General features: G+C 42.6%; 1 protein-coding gene across 2 annotated transcripts in view; it reads right to left on the reverse strand.

Moving 5' to 3' along the window:
- Dnai3 (dynein axonemal intermediate chain 3) overlaps positions 1-22,616 on the reverse strand; it is a 49,592-nt gene extending 26,976 nt beyond the window's left edge. Inside the window, exons 1-10 of one of the 2 annotated variants that reach the window (XM_038311733.1) lie at positions 22,544-22,616; positions 22,113-22,151; positions 19,668-19,849; positions 18,324-18,428; positions 16,198-16,347; positions 14,227-14,426; positions 9,171-9,287; positions 3,635-3,825; positions 2,729-2,853; positions 989-1,078 (exon numbers count right to left, since the gene is read on the reverse strand). In XM_038311733.1, the coding sequence (XP_038167661.1) occupies positions 989-1,078; positions 2,729-2,853; positions 3,635-3,825; positions 9,171-9,287; positions 14,227-14,426; positions 16,198-16,347; positions 18,324-18,428; positions 19,668-19,849; positions 22,113-22,151; positions 22,544-22,616 (1,272 nt within the window). The remainder of the gene's footprint in view (positions 1-988; positions 1,079-2,728; positions 2,854-3,634; positions 3,826-9,170; positions 9,288-14,226; positions 14,427-16,197; positions 16,348-18,323; positions 18,429-19,667; positions 19,850-22,112; positions 22,152-22,543) is intronic. The other variant, XM_038311734.1, reaches the window with a different exon arrangement.
- Positions 22,617-22,840: the final 224 nt, after the last annotated feature.

The raw sequence follows: 22,840 nt of genomic DNA on the forward strand, positions 1-22,840 counted from the left end.
TTCCAATCACAGGGGAGGAAAGGCAGCCAAGTTATCTTAATTGCCTCTAACTGCTACCTCAGAATTCGTGTGTTACTTGGATGGTCAGTCATTCTTTTAAAAACAAGAACAAAGTAGAATATACAACACAGGCCAGGGCAGTTGTCAATGACTATAGAAAGGCTTTAAAGGTTTGTGTTTGGCTTCCCTAATACAACATTGGAGGGTAGAATCTCCATGAAGTAGATGTTTTAGAAGAAAAATGAAGGGAACGTAGTGCCAAGTGCATCCAAACTCAGCGATGTCCATGTATTTCCCGGTGAACTTCTGCTTGCATTCTGCTTTATTTAGTCACTCCTACTCCTACATAGCTGCAGGGAAATACAAGCAAGGGTCTCTTTCCTAAGAGGTAGCAATGCTTGTAGCTTGTTGCATTGGTTAGTTTTTATTGAAACGAGAGTCACCTGGGAAGAGGGAGGATTTACCTAGGTCAGGCACGACCTGCGGGCATGTCCTGCGAGGCATTTTCGTGATTGCTAATTGAATGTCAAAGGGCACATTTGAGAGGGCAATGCCTAGACAAGTGGGTCCTGGGCTGTATAAGTGAAAAGAGAGTAGATCTGACTGAGTTTTGTTATTCTAACTGAATTATCCCATGTGTATCTTTTTTTTTTTTTTTTTAATTTTCGAGACAAGGTTTCTCTGTTGCTTTGGTGCCTGTCCTGGACCTAGCTCTTGTAGCCCAGGGTGGCCTCGAACTCACAGAGATCCGCCTGCCTCTGCCTCCTGAGTGCTGGGATTAAAGCGTGCGCCAGCACGGCCCGGCTCCCATGTGTATCTTAAGTGTCAGTCCCATGGCTGACCTATCTTTCTACTCAAGTCCTGGCACAGTGGTTGCTATATGGCCAACATGCCTTCCCTGTGCCATACTGCACCCTTGAGTTCTAAAGTTACCCAAATCAAAACTTCTTACAGCGTCAGTAAACACCTGAAGACAATTCCTAACTACCTGTCCATTTATACAGCCTCCAGCGATGATGTTAGGGTCACTCGGACAGAACTCAAAGCAGAAGATGTCATCGGGGCTCTCCAGCATCAACTAAAGTCAATCCATGCATCAAAAAAGAACAAGAAAATCTATTACATGATATTGAGATGGGGATAAGTCTAATTTTGTAGCTGTCTATAAATAATGCACATTTGAGCTAGCTCTCAGGGGCACTTTTATTCAATTTTATCATGGACGTTGGTCCCACCTATGAGACTGGTGGGTAAGCCTCCTCGGGGATCTAGTTCCCTCCATCACCCACCCAAGGGATATGTAATTATTGGGGGCATGTTATCATATTTAAAACAAAAGATATGAAATTTGTGTTTTTGAAGAGCAAAGAGATATACTGTGCGAGATAAGCGCTTTGTCTTTCTTCTCTATGGTATCTACCCCGGCACATAGTGGGCAGTCGAAAAGAAAACTTGCTGAGTTTAAACCAATGTGAAATACAGAAGACGAGAAATAAGCATGAAAGGATCGTCAAGTTAACATTATCACCAAACAAATGCATGGCTACTGTTTTCTACCCATTGAGCCCAAAGATAGGCCCAGGTAAAGTTTTCCAACTGGATTTTCCTTTTCTTCTTTTTTTTTTTTTGAGAAGGCTCCCTCTACGTAGTTTTGGCTGTGCAGGAACTCTCTGTGTAGACCAGGTTGGCCACGAACGCACACAGATCCACCTGCCTCTGCACCCTGAGTGCTGGGATTAAAGGCTGGCCCAACTGGATTTTTCAATTGGACTTAGGGTGAATTTTAGTTATGGCACTTCCTGGATTTTAGAGAGAGCTCTACTTTTGAAAATAAAAATACTTATTCTATCATAGTTTGATAGAAAATGTAAATCACTAGCATATCCCTTAAAAGTATTTTTGTGTGTGTGTGTGCATATGTGTGTGTGGCATGTGTGTGTGTGTATGTGTGTTCATAAGTAAAACTAAAGTTTGGGAAGTTGAATAAATGGTTGTAAATTTTGGACCCCCTTGATGACAGTCTGCCACTAAATGAGAGTTGAAGAAAGGATCCTGCACCTTATTCTGAGATCATGGTTCGCATTACTCTCCTACACAGTTATTCTTGCTCACTGTCATCCCCTACTGGTGATCCTCATAATTGAGGAAATCTTAGAAAACTCAAAATCCATCTGCATTTGAATACTTCAATATTTAAATAAAACCTGTTAAAGAGTTGTGTGTGTGTGCGTGTGCATGTGCATGCACGTGTGTTTGCAAATATGTATAGTTGCATGTGTGTATGTGTTTCTCTACCTCATGTTTGAGACAGAATCTTTTCTGAACCTGAAGGTCACTAATTGGCCTGCATTGATTGGTCAGTGAGCCCCGGAGAGCCTTCTATATCCTATCCCAAGCACTGTGGTTGCATATGTGGCTTCTTACGTGGCTTATGAGGATGCGAATGCAGTCTTCTGCTTTCATGCAGATGCTTTACAGACTGAGCCACCTCCCCAGCTCTAACAGCTTCATTTCCTAAAATTGACTTGCCCAATATACTTTCAACAAAATAACTGTAAAGTTTATCTCTGCTCCTCTTAAATGATGGCAAGCTGTGGAAAAGAAACCTATTTCCTGTGGTTTACAACATTAGGAGATCATGAAATAATTTGCAGTTCAAATTTTTCTAAAGACTTGAGAACGTGGCATTTGAGAAAGTTAAGCTTTTGGTGTGCTGTCCGTCTGTTACCTGGGGGTGTATGGGGTCAGAGAAACTCCAGAAAAGAATCAGGGATGGCTGTAGCAGTAGTTTACCCGAAAAGTGGACTCTCTCTTCATAGGAGAGGCGCACAGCCACCGACACGACTATGAGCCCTGTTGAAGCAAACACAAGTACCAAGCAGTCAGCAGTCCCCGTGCATAGAGAGACCCTCACTCCGTGCCTGTCGTAGTGGTAGATTTGATGTTGTGGGCGTGAGCTGCATGTCCCTTAGCACTGAAAACGTAGCTGGTGCAAACTGAGATGTGCAGTCAGCAGAGACAGCTTATTTGGAAGGCTTGATAATAAAAATATGATTTTGTTTTTACTTGTGTGACTACGTGTCTGTCTCTGTGTGGTATGCGCATATGAGTGCAGTTGCCCCGAGGACCAGTAGGAGGCGTCAGATCCCTCAGAGCTGGAGTTACAGGTGGCAGTGAGCCACCTGGTGTGGATGCTGGGAATGAACTCTGGTCTCCTCTAAGAGCAGCTTGTGCTCTTGACCACTGAGCCATCTCTCCAGCCTTCAAGAAATATTTTTAATCAGAAAAAATGTCAGTGAGGAGGACGGGAAGGGAGAAAGTGAGCAGAGACTTAATTTTTTCCCATAGCTACACCTGAACACATCGGTTGCTTTCCTTTAGCTGCTGAGGTCTTTAAAGATGTCTGCCCAGAGGGTTAGGGGTAGCACATTCAGCGTGGGAATCTGGCAGGCCCCAGGCAGAGGCAGACTCTTTGTTCACTGCCCCCGCAGCTGTGTGGCCTGAACACGTCTTCTCCCCAAGTGTGTGCAGGAAGTGCTTGCTTGGCAGGCCCTGGCACTCAGCAATACTTATGTGTTTAGCTGAAGTCAATCTCATCTTCAGTCTCAGAGACTAAAATAAGACTTTTCCTTACCATAGATGGTTGGGTGCCACGAGACACAGGTAATCATTTTCTCCATGGTGCTGTGAAGGTCTGTAAAGGACTGGTACTCTTTAAGGTGGGTGTCACTCTTGTCCCCAAAGGTGCTTTCTTCCTCTGCAAGGTTCTTCCAGTCATTGATAAACGTGTTCATGATTTCATTTTGCTGAAGGGCTATTTCAACACTGTTTTATTAAAAAAAAAAAAGAAGAAGAAGAAGAAGAAGAAGCCGACATGCTGGATTTTAGTATCAATGACATTGGAATTGTCATCACAGGCGTGAGGATGGTCGAGGAGACACGTGTACCCGTGAGGACTATTCTTGCTCATAACCCAAAGCTGCACAGCATGAATCCCTTGGAAGATTCTCTCACCATTTTCTTCTTTGCAAAATGCTCTACAGTTAGGTTTATTTTAGATAAAATTCAAAGAGAAAAAAAAAAACCTCATTTTAAAAAACCGCTTACTGTTGTGGGGTGTTTTGATCACACTCTGACACTCCTGAGACAGGCGCGAAAGTTTACTTTGAATCAGAGGGTAGAGTTAGCTACTAACTAAAATTAGCCATAGAGATTTTGGAGGACCGAAGGCATATGGAGAGACACAGAAGGTGGTAGGGGATTTAGAAGGATGCTTGGCCCCTTTTGAATCGAGGAAGGAAAGAGAGAGGAGGAGGTCCCTGGTCACTTTTCTGCCACTTTTCTGATCAATCTTTTGACACATATATTTAATGATTCTTTTATCAATAAAAACTTGGGAGTCAGATATGGGGTAAAAAAACCAATTGATCAGAGAAACAGTGGAGAAGAGACTAGCAACCGCCTCCTTTCTCTATTCAAAAGGCCAAGCCTCTCTCTAAGACCCTCCCTACAGTTTCCTGTGTCTCTCTCTATATGCTCGGTTCTTTAAAATCTCTATGGCTAATTCTGGTCAGTTAGTTGCTAGCTCTGCCCTCTGATTCAAGGAAACACTATTGACGTCTCAGGAGTGTCAGAGGGTAATCAGAATATTACACATCTCCCCCTTTTTGTCTAAATAAAAAGGAAAGGTTTTAATTCTAACACAGTAAAACTAAATACAATAAGAACAATTATCAGATAGGAATTACATTCACAACATCTAGTCCATTTGCATTTGGCAAATTCAGAGAAAGTGCTCTATTATTTATGCTGTCTTAGTGAGTCCAAAGTTTTGTACCTCATTCCCTTTCTATCCTAACTTGTACGGCCAATCTTAAATTATCTTTTAGATGCCAAAACATTTTCTTAGATAAACAATTTAAGCTCTTATGTCTCTCAACCTTATATACTTTACACATCCTTTGTGAGTTTCTTTTTTGAATTTGGTAACAAGGAAAACTATAACTAGTCTCCAATCCCCTAAATTATGATAAACATTCATTATCCACTGAGTGACTAAAACCTACCCCTTGGAAATGTGGATATCAGGTTCTCAAAATTACTTCCTGTTGTCTGGGGGTGATGGCATCTTTAGGGAACCCTGAGAAAACTGAGATAACGGCCAAGATCTGGGAGAGCTCACTGTTGTCCAGTCTCAGCATGATGGGAAAGTGCAGGGCCTTTCTGAAGTCCTAGCTGGAGTAGTCTGTGAGGCTGGACCGTCTTATATAACCACCTGGAAATTGTCGTGAGCAGTTTGTAGTTCAAAGCTGATCTTAGGGTGATGTTTGTCAGCTTAGTGGCATTACTGCATTCCAGGTGAAATCCTTGTTGTGGGGCCCCATCCCCCTTTTGGAGACTTCAAAGGTCCCTGTTAGGAATGGTCATGGTTCACCACAGAAAACTTAAAGCATTTTAAATGTCGTATGCAGAAGATCTCAGAGAGGTAAAGGACCATAATTCGTTAAGTACATCTGAGGTACACAAACTTAATTTCTAGTTGCTTCAGACTCAAACCTGATATCATGTATAGGAAGCTAGATGAGGCCTATTTCTAGAATTATTTAGTGCTATATAGGACCATTAATATCACAACAGAAAGTTTAAATATATCTATATATATTTTATAAATTTTGAGATAATATTTATACTATATGAAAAGTTTTAAAGAGTCAAAATAAAACCAAAGGATTATGAGATTAGTGGCATTAGAATAGCCCCCTTGATTTTGGTTTCACTTCTGTCCCATACCAGATGACTCTTCTGACATGAGACAGAGATTTTTTTTTTTTAATTTTCTTTTACCAAGTATGCTTGGATTTAGAGAAGGAAGGATCCATGCTGCAACTCCAAAGCTAGCTTTAATTTTTAGTTGAATTGGGACTACAAAAAGACCATTTGCCTTATATGTCTGTAGAGAACAAAAGAAACAAACATTTAGGAAGATTTATAAAATTTTATCCTGTTGGGAATGTGTTATACCGTTAGGCCAATTTACTTTTTTTCTTGGGATATTTTCTCTGGATAATTTATCAATTTTCTTCAGATATCTCATTTGTCCAGTGGTCTTCAGATTCCTTAGTTGGGTGCTTTTATTCTCCTTGAAAGTCAGAAACAAAATCCTTTCCCCACCCTAACTTTGTGGAGTGTCACTCTTTGGCAGGTTATATCAGATCAAATGAACAGCTTTCCTTAGTCTTATAGGTTAGTTTTGACTGGCATTTGGTGAATTACAGCCTCTCCTAAACCAGAGGTCTTTCAAACATAACCTTTATCAATTTTGATGCTATCCATCACTTTTCTTCTCTTGTGGAAACAAAAGCAAAACCTCTTCCCCAATGTAACAGGTATCCTGTGATTTAATTCAGCAGTTCTTCCTAGTATTTAATGGCTCTCTGCAGCTGTGGTTACTTTCTTACTATTAGCATAAGAAAGGTCTCACAAGAAGGATTTCACCTGGAATGTAGTAATGCTACGAAGCTGACGAACATCACCCTAAGATCAGCTTTGAACTACAAACTGCTCACGACAATTTCCAGGTGGTTAGATAAGACGGTCCAGGCTCACAGACTACTCCAGCTAGGACTTCAGAAAGGCCCTGAACTTTCCCATCATGCCGAGACAGATAACAGCTAGCTCTCTCAGGAATTCACCATTATCTCAGTTTTCTTAGGGTCCCACCCAGACAACAGGAAGCAACTTTAAGAATCTGATACCCACATTCCCAACCAAGAGGTGGGGGCAGGTAGTTTTTGGTCATTCAGTGAATTATGGATATTTATCATCATTTGTGGGGGTTGGTTACAAGTTGTTATGATCATGGTCAGGGAGGGAGCAAACTAAGCAAAGGAGGTTAGATTCAGGGATCTTCTGAAAAGAAAAAGGAAGGATATAGGAAAATAGGATAAAATGGTAGATTATTGAATCTACTTTAAAACTAAAAAAATCAACTATTAGTCTTAAATATTTTACACTCTCATGGATTTTTGCATATTGATACAAATTTAATTTTTTTTTTTCGAGACAGGGTTTCTTTGTGTAGCTTTGGTGCCTGTCCTGGAACTAGCTTTTGTAAACCAGGCAGGCCTTGAACTCACAGAGATCCACCTGCCTCTGCCTCCTGAGTGCCGGGATTAAAGGAATGTGTCACCACTGCCTGGCTAAGTTTTTTATACTGTACATATGTTTCTACTTTTGTTTAAGGTACTGTACCTATGCAGTTCATTTGAAAATGTAATGTAAATTTCTAGTCCTTGAAAATTATTATTACAAACGACCTAGGATACTTAAGAAATACATGTTGATAGTCATCTTTAACAATCAAACTTGTAGTCATGTTAGATATATCTTCAAGATCAAATGGAGGTATATTTTAGATATACAGGTGGTCTTCAAATACTTCTAAGACCTACAGAATATGGCCTTTAAGATGCAGAACATTTCCAAGACAAGGTAGGTGAGTTAATCAGATATAGGCCTATAGGCTGAAGATGGATGCCCCAACATTACAGAGAAACATTGGGTGAATGTCCAGGCACCCAAATATCTCTGTCGTTTCTATAGTTTTAGAAGTTGTTTAATCTGCACTTTCTATTTTCTTAAATTATATTTTATCCTTCCTGGGTCTCTCATGGGAATTGAAGACTAGTTATACTGTTTTCCTTGTTACCAAATTCAGGAAAAAAAAACCCTTACATAAAGTCATAAAGTTTATAAGGTTGAAAAACATAAAAGCTTAAGTTGTTTAAGAAGATGGTTTAAAGTCTAATAAGATATTTTTAGGATGGTAATACAAGTTATAATAGAAAATGGTTAAGTATAAAACTTTAAATTCATTAAGATAACATAGATAATAATTTCTCCAAATTTGCCAAATACAAACAAACTGGACATTGTAATTGTAATTCTCACCTGATAATTGTTCTTATTGCATATACTTTTACTGTGTTAGAATTAAAACCTTCCCTTTTTATTTATACTAAGAGGGGGAAATATTGTGGGATACATAATCACACTCTGATACTCCCAATACCACCAATAAAGTTTACTTTGAATCAGAGGCAGAGTTAGCTACTAGCTGACCAAAATTAGCCATAGAGGTTTTGAAGGACCGAGGACACATAGAGAGACACAGGAAGTAGTAGGGAGGGACTTAGAAAGGTGCTTAGGTCCTTTAGATCAAGGAAGGCAAGAGAGAGGATGTCATTGGTCACTTCTCTGCTGCTTCTCTGATCAATCAGGTTTTCACCCCGATATCTGACTCTTGAGATTTTACTGATAAAAGAATAACTAGATAAGTCTTTCAACTTACTTACAGACTAGAATCACACTTCCACAAACTTAGAAATATTTAACAATGGTAAGCAGTTTTGAAACAGGAAGAGAAACAGCAATACTAGTATTGACTTCTTATTTACTCTGACCAGGGCTGTAATAGTTCTTGTACAAATTTTGTTCTTTCTTTGGGTCTGGGTTCTCTTTCCTTTGCAACAGGGAAGAAATTCCAAAAGTCCCTTCTTGTTAGAACATGGGCCTGCACCTGCTGATCGCACAGTCTAGTGCCCCCCAGCATGTCTCTCTGGAACAGAGTCAAGAAGCTGTCTGTGCTGTGATCGGGCAGCTCTTAATGTATGGCATCCAGCTGCTCTGTGCTCTTTGCCATGTATTCTAGGCTGAACTAAACCATGTGACAAGAAGCTTCATTCTACACGGGAAAGGTTACAAAATGTCAGATCCTCCTTTGGATACAGTTACCTTCAGCCAAGGTGTAGAAGGTGTGGATGAAGCATGAATTAATTTTGTGCCTAGACTTTTATCCCACCTTCAGTCTGTCAAGTTCTGGCCTCAAGCATACAGATAAGCAATGTTTGACTTAACTGACAGTTTGGGATTAGGAAATCATCTTGGTACACTAGCTTGTTCTCACTGTGTCTGGTGCAGTCCTAGGACGAGAGGCTCATGATGACTTTGCAGTGGAGGGCAGGGATCACAGAGACTCATTCACTCATGTCCCACTAACGACTGTCCCCATGTTCCTACGTGTCACACCCAGCAAGCTACTTCTGGAGACACCATTATTAAAATAACTGGGTGTATATTATGTTTAAAGTTTTTAATAGATACTTTCTTACCTTGTGGACACGTTGTTGAGAAAATCGACCAAAGACCTGGATTTTTCCAGGGTTTCTTTTTCCTCTGCTGAAAATTCCCTTGGATAATACTGTGTAGTCGCATTTCTAGGAAATGCCCTAATAGTTAAAAGAAAGTTGAATACAAAACTTGGATCAGAGAGAAGCAAATATAGGTAATGTCAGGTTTAAAGTTTATTTCTGTGGCAGGGGAGTCAGAATATTCATATCAAAATATTTTACTGTGCTATTTTTTCTTTATCATAAAATTGATATTGATGACCAAAATCTATATGTACATTTCTGCAACATAATAAAAAAGTCTTGGGTGCTAACAGGAAGTGGAAGAAAGGTCACGGGGGGGGGGGGCTAAGAAGAGAACATGGTCAAAGTACATTGTATCCTTATGAAACTCAGTACTGTGTACAATGCATATACATTAAAAGTAGCTTTAAAGGGTCTTATATTATAAACTTTTATTTAGACGTCATTTAAAAATGTAGGAAAGTAGTAAGAAGGATATAGCTATAAAAGATATAACTATAATATATAACTATATATTACTTACCCAGGTCCCCTAACTAATATTTGTCATTTACTTAACTGTTTTTCTCTCGAAGTCAATATTTGGAGTATTTATTCTCCCTCCTTTCTCTCTTTCTCTTTCTGGTCTATTTGGGTGGTATATCAGTACGCTATTCAGGCACATGCTTGTCTGTGTAGGTGCCCGAGAGGGCTGAGGCTACGGAGGGTGTTGAGCATCTTGCTCTACCCTTGTGTGCCTTATTCCCCTGCGGTAGCATCTCTTTTCCTCCATCTGGAGCTCACTGGGCTTTAGCTGGGCTTTAGCTAGGCTTGCTGGCCAGCAGACCTCACTCAGCAGCACCTCTGTCACGGCCTCCAGAGTGTTAGAGTTACAGGTGTGGGTGCCATCACACGTGACTTTTTAAATGGGTGTTGGAGCTCGGAACTTAGTTCCTCAGGCTTTTACAGTGAGCTCTCTTACCCACTGAGCTCCAGATCTCTCTGGCTCTACCTCTGTGTATCTAAACAAGCATAAACCATTCCACTTCCTCAAGGGACGTTGGGCAGTAGTGTCACAATTGGGAAGTGCTACATGAATCTATTGGTAGGGTCCAGAAGCTGTTGCATGCCCTGTAAGGCCCAACAAAGCCCTCCCACTGCAGAGTGCCAATCACAGGGACGGGGGAGACCCTGCCCTATGAACACAAAGCTAGGGTTTGTTACATGAGGGCATCAATGGCATCCATGTCAACGGAGACGTGTGCTGTCTAGTTGACCCCCAGGCCTTGCTCCCACCGTGAACGTCTGGGCTACATGCTCGGTCTCACTCCCTGGGTGAGCCTGGGATCCTCGTCCACTGAGTTGGGAAATGGTAGACGGCACACTCATTATCAGTGTGGACTCTGAGGACGGGCTGTCTGGCTTGAAGGCCTGATTCGGTCACTAGCCATGTGACCCTGAGCTAATTATTTAACCACGCTGAGCCTGTTTTCTTGTCTGTGAATGCCGGAGTCACTGTCAGGGTGTGATGTGTGACTATGTGCAGGGCCTTGAAGAGTGCCCAGCATACTTAAAGTGCTCCATAGGATTGTGGGTATTTAATCCATGCTTTTTGAGCAAATAGCAGTAAGTTGCTGTCGTGAGTGACAAGTGTATTAAATAGTGACCAAGCAGAAAGGTAGAGAAAGTTTGGAGCTTAAAGTTTGATAGAACAATGTTCCACCCTTCCCTGTCGACGGCAGAAGGATTATTGATAGGAAACCTGAGGGACTTGGGTTTATATCTTATTTTCACTTTTTAACTTCTGCCCTTCAAGCAGGAATAAGTCAAAAAATAAAGACATTTGTGGTTTTACAAAAGTAGCAACATAAGTAACCAAGAGTCATTCATTTTTTTTCCTTTTTTATCTTATTTTGTTTGTTTTTTTTTTTAGCCTGGGCTACTTAAACGTGTAGCCCAGGCTGGCCTCGAACTCGTGATCCTCCTGCCTCTGCCTCCTTCAGCAAATCCTACCAGCATGTGCCACCACAACCGGCCATTCATTTTTTTTTTAAACCATGATTGGTCTTTTGCTTTTCCGCAAAAGCTATCCATTAATACTTCAGTTTAAAATACATTCTAAACTTGGAGTTGTGTGTGTGTGGATGTGTGTGTGTGTGGTGATTGGGACAGAACCTGGTGTCTTGTCTGTGTTAAGCACACTAAGCTGGATCAATAATTGAGCATTCATTTTCAATTTCCTTTTTGCCTCTGACTGTTTACTTGTGAGATGATGGCAGAGCCTCCTTTTGAGGACCACAGTGAGGACTGAGTTTGTGTGTTAGAAAAACACCTGGCATGTGGGACCAGCACAAGCATTGCTTTCACCTCTTGTTTGAGACAGCGTCACCGGCGAGTTAGGACATCTTCCTCATGGTTATAAATCTGTCTTTCTCATACCTGCCATCTTTCCTAATGTCTGGATATAGTGAAGCATTGTTATATACCCAGCCATCTAAGTTTGGACCATTTCTTCTCTTTGTGAGTCAAAGTCTACTCATTTCTCTTCTGTTACTCCCTCTCCCCGGAAAAATAGCCATCACTATTTCTATTGGTCAGTGTTTCTTGAGAGATGACTACATTCAGAATATGGTAGGCTGGCTTCCCGCTAGAGTGTCACTGTTCCTTTGGAGCCAACCCTGAGTCTGGCTCTCTTGGGACTTGTCTGTATGCCTTGGCTAGGAAATCATCTCTCTTTTCTCTCTTGATCTCTCTTCCAGGCGTCTCTGGGTCATTACTGAAGTCTTCACTTGTTTCTTCTCTTCCTCTGGCTCTTGACTATCTCTTTCATCTTCTCCCTTAGTTTCTGACTCATTTCTCAGCCCAACATTTAGAGTCTATGTATCTGTGTCTTGAGTTGAACATCAAACTTGCATGACTTCTGACTTGATTTACGCAGACTGGAAAAATCATGATTTTGTATTGCACCTCATACTTACGACTCCCTATTTTAATGCTCTCTCTCTCTCTCATTTTAACACTGAACGTATGTGCATCACCACGCTGCACATTCTGCCTTAACGTTGGCCTCTTACATGCCTTTACTTGCTCCATTCCTTTCCCTATTAAAAAGTACAAGACAGAGACTCCTGCAGTCTAGATATACAACAGTAAAACAAGGAGAAACAGCTTAAAGTCTAAGGAGGGAAGGGAGAACTAGGACAGTGAAAAATGTGGGTAAAGAGATGACTGTACCATGGAGGAAAATGGAGGTGGGGGGTAAAGACTAAAGAAAGTCGGGTGTTTCTGCAGGAGGGCCAGGGAATGCCTAATCTTCTGGGAGAAAGGAACATTATGAAGTATCAATATTACAGCCATAAAAATGTTTGTAAGTTTCAAGAACAAGCAGCTAATGTTGGGGGCAGGAATGAGCAAGGGGAACTGGGAGAAGTAAGGGCAAGATGTTATGAAGGGGATCATGGCCATATGAAGACTTGAAGGTATGGGAAGGTTTCGATCAGGTCCGTGAACTGAGGTCCACTTTAACGGGATTCCTGTGTCTCTATGGAGACCAGAGGGCAAGGATGGACAGCTGTAGCCCCAGTAGAAGGATTTACCATCCTCCAATCAAGAGGTAGACATGAGGAAGGAAGTGGATACATTTTAGTCTGAGTAATTCAGAGAATATTATTACTACTTACTAAGATGAGAGAGATTCAGGAGGCTCCCGGATTTGGGGTAGAAAACCGAGTTTACTTTGGCATTTGAACTTGAGATACCTATTAGGTAGTCAAAGAAACAGTTGGATAAATGTGTGTGGAGTTCAGGGGAGACTGAGGCTGAGAGTGTGGATTTGGGAGTCCTTAACAAACAGATGGCAGGGGACGCTACAGGGTTGGATAAGTCACCCCGGGATAAGTTCAGAGCCTCAGGGTCCTTAAGTGGTTATATAAGGGAAAGAGGAAAAGCCAGTGAGAGAGACCTAGAAGGAGCTGCTAGCGAGTGAGGAGGGGATCAGTTCACTGTGCCCACCCATCATAATGGGAAAATAATTATAGAGAGATAAGCAGTCGGCGTTCTTAAATATTCCTGGGAAGTAGAGGAAGAGATGGTCTGGAAATGGTCAATGGAATTAGCAGATCAGGGGCTTGGTAAGACAGCTCAGAGCCGGGGGCGAAGGGTAGATAAGAAACGGAAGAGGATGTGGGATGCAGGGCTGTTTCTGTCCAGGGGAGCTCGGACAATTGTCGTGAAAGTGGCATCAGGCAATGGCTGGGGCAGATGTGTTTTTGTTTGGTTTCGACGATGGTGTCTTAAATGTACACATCTCCTCTCTATCCTGTCATCTCTTTATCTTGCCACTGCTTAAATTAACAGTGGCCACATCTCGCCTGGTTTAATTATAGCCACTTCCTACCTGGCCAGCTGGTCCCATTTACAGCTTCCTCTACCCTTGCCCCCAGCACACACCACCAGGGATCATTTCTACACTGTACATCAACTCTCCTTTGCAGGAGAGCTTGCCAGCATTTCCTGCTGGTCCACTGCTTTTCTGTGTGCCACACTGTCAAGGAAATGAGACTTTAGCTGCTATTTGAAGCGTTCTGGATAGAAATTTCTTGTTTTTTCATAAACAATAGTGACCCAAATAAGAAATCCAGCCAATGAAGCCAGTCTGACACGGGGTGCAAAAATGGTCACTTAGAGCTGGTGGGGTGGCACATGCCTGTAATCCCAGCATCTGGGAAGCTGAGGCAGGAGGACTGCTCAAAATTGAAGATTAGCCCAAACTACATAGCAAGTTCCAGGCCAGCCTGGACTAAATAGTGAGACCCTATCATAAACAAAGTCTCTCAGCAGGAAGACAGTAGCACAATTCCAGGTGAGAAGCAGCAAACACTGTGATTATTGACATCATTTCCCATTGCCCTGCTTCATAGTTTTAACATATATTTATGTCTTGTTCCCTAAGAGTTTAAAGAGAGAGTTATTGGGCACAATTCAGTCTTCCTGAATTGAACACACTTTTGTGATGACTGCACCATGTCATACCTACCATCTTGTCTGAGTGCTTCTGTCCTTGACATCAGGAATGACTTGCAAGCCAATGTCTTTCTCAGCTTGTGTGAGTGTGTAATTTTTATCAAGGTAGGAAGCACACTCAATGTAGGCATCTTTGACGCTAGAAGCATTCTGGTCTCTGAAAGTCACGGGGGCACCAAATTGACGTCTTTTCCTAGAAATCATGTACATCACCTGCAACACACATAGGCAGTAAAGAAAACCCAATGAGCCGGGCGGTGGTGGCGCACGCCTTTAATCCCAGCACTCGGGAGGCAGAGGCAGGCGGATCTCTGAGTTCGAGGCCAGCCTGGTCTACAAGAGCTAGCTCCAGGACAGGCTCTAGAAACTACAGGGAAACCCTGTCTCGAAAAAAAAAAAAAGAAAGAAAGAAAACCCAATGAAATCTCTGGAGAGAAATGGGTGTGAGTGTTGGTTTACCCAGACACTCTCAGACTCTTGTGGGTTCTTGCTGTCCCTCTTGAGCTTTGGTTCCCACAGCCTGCAGCCACTATTCCTCGATGAAGCCATGGTCACTATGACTGAGGCCTCCTTGCCCGTAGACAAAACAGACAAACAGTGACTGGGAATTTACATCTTGACCAGTAGTGGACTGTGGGAGGCTTCTGAAGTCCTTCTCCATGGCTCCTCTTTGGGATAACCCTGAGTATAGTTTGTACTCCCGAGTTCCTCTTTGGACTCAGGACAAAGCCTTCCTTCTAGAGACGATGGCAAGCTTGCTCCCTCGGAGGGCTTCCTTTCTGTCCAGCACCCCGCTAAGCTAACTGCACCCAAGCCTCCCCTCAAGAGCTGCTCTGAGAGGGAACACTACTGTATTTCCTTTCTACTGCTGCTGTAATCAATGACCACAACTGGGGTGACTTAAAACATAGGGATTTATTCCTACAGCCATAGAGGATAGACTGCTGAGGTTGTGTAGTTGAGGGGCAAGGGAGAGCTTGACCTTGCTTCTTTCTAAACCCCTGGTACCAGCTAGCAGTCACCATCGTTCCTTGATCATAGATACATTCTCCCTGAGGTCTCCACAGTCTCTGAGCAATGGGGATTGAGTCGAGGGCTCGGAGGGCCTGAGGGCCAATTCTCTGTCTCTTCCATGGCATCCCTGCCTACATCTATACTTGATCAACTTCTCATAAGAACACTAGTCAATGGGCAGGGGGCGGCATAGGGGGAGCACGAGGAGGGGAGGCAGAGGAACGTGGTTGGTATGCAAAATGAAAAGAAACTTTCAAATAAAAAAATTAAAAAAAAGAACACCAGTCAAATCAGATTAGGAACTATTCTGTGTGTGACCTCATTATAGCTTATATATAACTCATTATATATTAGCAAAGACCCCTCCCCATTTTACCAGTAATGTTACACTCTGGGGCACTAGAGTCAAGAGACTTCTAAAATATATCCTTTTGGGGGGCAGATTTAATTCCTGACACCCACCAAAGAAAAAGACCATTCTTTGTTGGGAGCTGTAGATCCCTGCCCCCCTGACTTTCTTTGTCTGTCTCAGACCCTTTGCCTGCTGGAGTGAACTGGGCAAAACACCTGTGCTTGCAGCTGCTCTGAGCACGAGACCTTGATGGCAGGGGAGTGGGTTCTGATGAGACCTGCCCCTGAAAGATCCCAAGAGCTGGTTGTGGCTAAGGATCCCTATATTAGCTTTCTCTAGGCACAATAAACTTGGAATTGACATTCTTGTATGAAGGACCACCAGTGTCCGTGTCTCTCTCTGTCTGTCTCTGTCTATGTGTTTTTAAGTCTCTCAGCCCCATTCCAGCTTGTGTACATCTTGGCCCGGGTGCTACAGGACCATTTGGCTTTTTACAGTTCTTCTATTGGAAAAAGAAGAAACCCCACACTTTCCAATATAGCAAAGTTCAGGCTATCCCAGGAAAGAACACTTCTAGTTACAGGGGGGTAAAGACTGGATAACATCAAAGACTCTGACCCGCCTTTTTGATTCCTTGACGGATTCTTCCTCAATTTCCTTCTCACTGCCCAGAGACACCCATGGCTTGGAGACAGGCGGTTTGTAGACGTACATATCTTCTGGAGCATGCTCCTTTGGTTCTTCTTGTTCCTCTGGCACTTCTAGGGTCTAGGGCATAACAGAAGCATTCTAGAACATCTGGCCATTCGTACAGTCCATGTGTTTCACACAATTAACTTTACTTTTCTAGGGGCGCATGGAGCGCCTGCTGTATCCTTGCCAACTTAACGTTTTCATAAATTCAGTAAGCAAAAGCGTGGTGGTGGTGGGAGAAGAATTAAAAAGACATGAGGATAGAAAGAAAACAAGGAGAGACAGAGCCGTCGTCGCCCTTCCCATGGCTTGCCCCATGCATAGGGCCACTGAGGACAATGTAGTTTTTCTCCTAGCAACCTGCCTTCTCAGCTTTCTCAAGGAACTGATGCCTGAGGTCTCCAGGATGGCAGCTAACCAATGCTTCTCTACCCACACCTCCCACTCCATGTGAGTCCACCGACTCTAAACTCTCCCTCTCTCCACAACATCCCCAGCCAGCAGGAAGTAGCCAGACTTGAACCGGCACCATATACCCAAAGAGTCTGGGATGTTCAAGAGGAAGTTTTACCCCAAGCTCCCTACCCCATATCTCTCCAAACCCTGCTGCATCTCAGAAAGCCTGCCAAACGATGACACACACAAATCCAGGCTTAAACAAGCATACTGTGGCCGCATTATTTACACGTATATTTTAACAGACAGATGAACAAAACTTTTCCCAGGAAACTGTCAGCTGACCAACTTAAAAATCCTGGAGTAGGCTGCAGGAGCCAGGCTGCAGGGGCCAGGCTGCAGGGGCCAGGCGAGCACACAAATGTCCCAGCGAGGGCCAGGCCAGCAGATGCCCATAGGGGAGAACAGAAACACAAGGACGGAACACCTGTGCAGCTCAGAGAGAGAGGGCAGGGGGAACCAATCCAGATCCATTGTAGGGAGACTCTCAGCGTGACCAGATCTCCTGCTAGGTGCTGTGGGACACTGGTTACTGAGGGAAGGGTGGGAGCGTAGCACCCAGAAACTATGAGCATACGGGAGTTTTTGCCACTTGTCCCACAGCGGCAAAAATTTTTAGATATTTAGGACATATGGTATCAGCCCCAATTTTAAAAGATTTTGTTAAAGGCTTCCCAGGGCATTTGTGGATCTGGCTTCAAATTGCAGGTGACCATTTTGCAAGTCTATGCTGGGACCCGAATCCTAGTGCAATGTATCCACTGTGGTAGGCTTTGGGTTAAAAAACAGGAGGTGTGGGATATTCCTTTGAACAGAAAGGGGATAAGGCAGGTCGAGAGCCTGGTATGGCTGCACCTTTGGCGGGACACTCTGAAAATCGCAGCAGGCCCTGGGAAGGACAGCTTACCCAGTTGAAAGCCAGTCTTAGCCTGTGTTGGGGAGAAGGGTGTTTTGCTACCATTTGGCCCTGGCCGCTGTGGGAAAAACAGCCCTTCAGTGGAAGGAACCTCCAGATTAAAAATGTTTGCACCCCATAAGGGGGTCCATCATTTGGCAGGCTTTCTGAGATGCAGCAGGGATTGGAGAGAGATGGGGGAGGGACTTGGGGTGGAGCTTCCACCCAAGCAGGGAAAATGAACAGGATATTCCATATGTTAAGAAAGCATAATTTATTGCACGTCTTTACAAATAATACAGATTGCTTAGTTTGATGGCTAAAATATAAAACTGAGTTTCCCTGGATTTATGAAGGGTTATTTGATAAGAGGAAAGAGAGGGAAGTAATACATACATACATACACACACATAATACATATATGTGTGTATATATGCACACATAAGTATATACATATATGTATGTATATATGTGTGTATGTATATACGTGTATATATGTGAATATATATATGTATGTATAAGAGTATATGTGTGTATTCTATTTGGGATAACTCCATCCTGAGGTATAATTTATTTTCCTTAGTTTCTCTACAGGAACTGAGCTGAGCTCAGGGAACAGAGCTCTGTCTAGGGCCTAAGGATGCCCCAGAAGCATCGCTCCCTCCAGCAGCCAACCTGCAAAGGCTTACAATTTTCTTACATTTAAAAAGTTTTCCTTGCCTTCCTCGGTCCCAATGAGGTAAAAGTTGAGTCCATATTTGAAGTCTTTGTCGTAAACGAGCAGCAACTCATCCCCAGGATATTCCTGTGGGGACATCAATGGAGGGTGAGGGTCAGAGCTCACTCACTTTGTGCTGGTGCCAACATCAAATCGACATAGTCTGCAATGTAATCACGGTGATGATCTGCCTGCTAAACCAAATCCTCAAATTATTTAATTAAAATGTTCTCAAAAATAGAATGGATTCATATAAATTTTACCATGCAATTAAAAAAGATTCATTTTATTTTATATTTATAAGTGTTTTGTTTGAACATATGTATGAGCACCATGTGCATGCCTGATTTCATGGAGGTCAGATGAGAAAGCTGAGTTCCCTGGGAATGGAGTTAGCTGGTTGTGGGTCACCATGAGGTCTCCTTTGGATGCTGCATTCTGAAGAGCCGAGTCCCATTCCAGCCCCATTTCCATGCCATTCTATTTCTAACGGAAAGAGAAAAACATCGGGGATGGGGAAATGACCCAGCTGGTAAATGTCTTGTGTGCAAGCGTGAGGACCTGAGTTCACACTCCTAGTACGCATGTAAAGAGTGGGACACAGTGGTGTTCTCTCTGACAATGTTGGGATCAGGGGAGACAGGCGGAGTCTGGAAACTCGTTGGCCAGCCATCCCAGCCTAACTGACAGATTACAGGTTCAGTGAGCGGCCTCATCTAGAAAAATAAACTGGAGTGCTGTTGAAGAAGACACAGGAGGTTGATTGCCCATCTCCTTCACACATGCACACACATGCACATCACAGGGTCCACTCACTCAGCCCAACATACACACACGCACACACACATGCACACACACATGCATATGCACACACAGTGCACACTCATGCGTACACACATGCACGCATGCACGCCTTAGAAAAAAGAGCGAGCTATGTGCATTGCTTGGTGGTGTGGTCTCGATGCTCCGAGGGAAAGCAGGACCAAAACTATAAGTTTAACTTAAAATTTAAACCAACATAAGAAAAAACTTTGAGACACAATCTTTCTTTGCAGCTCAAGGTGGCCTGGAGTTGCTGTATGTCCCAAGTTGTCCTCATTCTTGTGATTCTCCTGCCTCAGCTTTACAAGTGCCACCATGCCCAGCTCGATTCCTATTTTAAGCTACGGGGTAAGAACCTTTCACTTGGCATTGTCACATAGGATTTCCGGGGGGTGGAGGGGCTGAACGTAAAGGGAATGCCAGAATTGAATGCCAAATCATCTCTAGCTTGTCCTGGGCTGCTCTTAAGGTAGGACTGAGAGCAAAGAACAAGCTTGTATTTACCCGGACAATTTTTTTCACCGGGTGGAAGTCAGATACTGCGGCTCGGTTCAGCAAGTCGGCCAAGATATCTTCTTTTTTGATGAGCTTATACGTTTGCTCATCTGTGAAATCTTCATCTGCTCGACAGTTGAATATTTCCTGGGTCTTGGTCGTTAAGACTAATGGATAAATCTCTGGATGGCCTGGGAGAACAAAGTGCAGTTGGGACCTTAAGTACAACTTAAAATGCTAGCATCAAGGATGTGCAATTGTATTTACTTTTAATAATGTTCTTGGTTACAGATTTGAGACTCTAAATTTCTCGGTCTTACATCTGAAGTAACTACATTCACAGTAAACATTCTGAACCACAGACTTTAAAGTCACTAACCTTGCCTTACAAATCTGAGAATCTGAGCTCCATCCTCAGCACCCACGCAGAAGGTGGGCAGCATGGCAGAAACAGAAACTGCCCTTCCATTTCTTGGCTGCCCAGACCCAAATAATCACACAGAAACTATATTAATTACAACACTGGTTGGCCTATTAGCTCAGACTTCTTGTTAACTAACTCTTACACCTTAAATTAACCCATTTCTATTAATCTATGTTCGGCCACATGCTGTGGTGTTACTTCATTTTTTATATGTCTGTTTCCTCAGAGGCTGGCTTGGATCCCTCTCCTTTAGCAGCTACATGGCATCTGCCTGACTCTGCCTTCTTTCTCGCTGCATTCAGTTTAGTTTTCCTGACTACCTACATTCTTCCGTGTCACAGACCAAAGCAGCTTCTTTATTAACCAATGGTAATAAAACATATTCACAGCACAAACAGAACCTGGAATCACCTGGGGAAGACTGTCTACAGTAGATTGGCTGTATGGGCATGTCTATAGGGGATGGTGGGAGTGCGAATTGGTACAGTCGCTTTGGAAATCAGTATGGCAATTTCTCAGAAAATTAGAAAACAACCTTCTTCAAGACCCAGCAATACCACTTTTGAGTATATACCCAAACGATGCTCAATAATATCACAAGGATATGTGCTCAATTATGTTCATAGCTCCATTGTTTGTCATAGCCAGAACCTAGAAACAACCTAAATGCACTTTGAATAGATAAGAAGAGAGTGGACAACCTTGTCTTATTCCTTATTTCAGTGGGATCACTGGGAGTTTCTCTCCATTTAGTTTGATGTTGGCTGTTGGCTTGCTGTATATTGCCTTTATTATATTTAGGTTTGTTTCTTGTATCCCTGCTCTCTCCAAGACCTTTATCATAAAGGGATGTTGTATTTTGTCAAAAGCTTTTTCATCATCTAATGAGATGATCGTGTGGTTTTTATTTTTCAGTTTGTTTATGTGGTGGATTACGTTGACAGATTTTTGTATGTTGAGCCATTCCTGCATCTTTGGGATGAAGCCAACTTGATCATGGTGGATGATGGTTCTGATGTGTTCTTGGATTTGATTTGCCAGTATTTAGTATTTTTGCATCAATGTTCATGAGTGAGATTTGTCTGTAATTCTCTTTCTTAGTGATGTCTTTCTGTGGTTTGGGTATCAGGGTAATTGTAGCCTCATAAAAAGAGTTTGGTAATGTTTCTTCTGTTTCTATTGTGTGGAACAATTTGAGAAGTATTGGCATTAATTTTTCTTCGAAAATCTTGTAGAATTCTGAGCTGAAACCATCTGGTCCTAGGCTTTGACTGGCTCTTGGGACCCTATTCCTCATATTGTATTGCCTTGTCCAGTCTTAATACAAGGGGAGTTGCTTCTTCTTACTGCAACTTGATATGCCATGCTATGTTGATATTCATGGGAGGCTTGCTCCTTTCTGAATAGAAGCAGGAGGAGGGGACTGGGGATGGAAATAGGAGGAGAGGAGGAAGGGAAAACCGTGGAGTGGATTTAAAATAAATAAATAAAGCAAACAAATAAAAAGGAAACAAAAGACTATTCTTATTTTATATGAATAGGTGTTTTGCCTGCCTATACATCATGCTGTGCACCATGTGCATGCAGTACCCTTGGAGGCCAAAAGAGGGCACTAGGTACCCTGGAACTGGATTTATAGTCACTTGTGAGTCACCATGTAGGTGTTGGGAATCAAATCCAGGTCTCTGGAAGAGCAGCTGGTGCTCCTAATCACTGAGCCATCTCTCCAGCCTCTCCTTTCACTTTTACTGGGGTTCTGGGATCAACTGAGGTTGTCAGGTTCACCTGGAGTGTGTTACCCACAGCCATCTGACCACCCCTTTGTAGTCTCAAACATTTCTTTTTTAAAAGGACTGTTTTGATCAAACCTATTTCTCCATTTAATTTCTGCTTTCTATTTTCATTGTTATTCTTTATTTTAAAAATTCCAGGGTGTGGGGATGCAACCCGAGCAGACTCCAAGTTTGGGGCCCATCTGGGCTAGGTTGTGAGCCTCTAAATAGCAAATCCCAAGTGCTGCTTCCGCTCACCCATGCTCTCCATGTTCACTGGCTCCTCTTCCTCGGCAACTGAAAGGCAATGGGATATCAAGTTTACAGTTTGAATCAGGTGATCTCCCCTTGCTATGCTATTGTAAAACATCAAACACAAACCATAAATAAAAATATATACTGAAGAATTCAACTACCACCCGACTGGTTACAGGAGAAGCAGGAAACTGTCTTCTCTTTAGTAATACATGCGTGGTCGGTCGCATTTTATTAATATGTGGGGGGGGGAAGGCTAAGCTCCATTCAATGTCTGTCTGACTTATAAGAGCAAAAGTATTTCATTTTACTTGATAGATAAATCAAGAGTATATACTCCATATTACACAACAACATGTAATAATACAAAATAACACACACAGCAAGAAATAACCCAGTAAAAAAACATCCCATAAACAAAAAGACAATCCTACCTAGTATTGGTTGTTTGGCCTTCTTTTTGACCTTTTTCTGGCCCTTGGGGCTCTTCTGTGCTTTTGGTGCCATTGCTCTGATGTAGGCTACAATGAGAGATAGCATTATTAAGTACTGGTTTATACTTTCAGGTATGAAGCATTCTTATTTAGTGAACATAATATTTTCTAGGCTTGGGCCAAGACTAAATCGGCAACGAATTTTCAGTAGGAACTCAGGGTTAGCTGTGTACTGTGTCTAAAGGTTTTAGTGCAACAGCAATGTGATTGATGATAAGACCCCATTCCTATGGAGCT

Source organism: Arvicola amphibius, chromosome 14 (genome assembly GCF_903992535.2).
Source record: "Arvicola amphibius chromosome 14, mArvAmp1.2, whole genome shotgun sequence".
Taxonomy (NCBI): Eukaryota; Metazoa; Chordata; class Mammalia; order Rodentia; family Cricetidae; genus Arvicola; species Arvicola amphibius.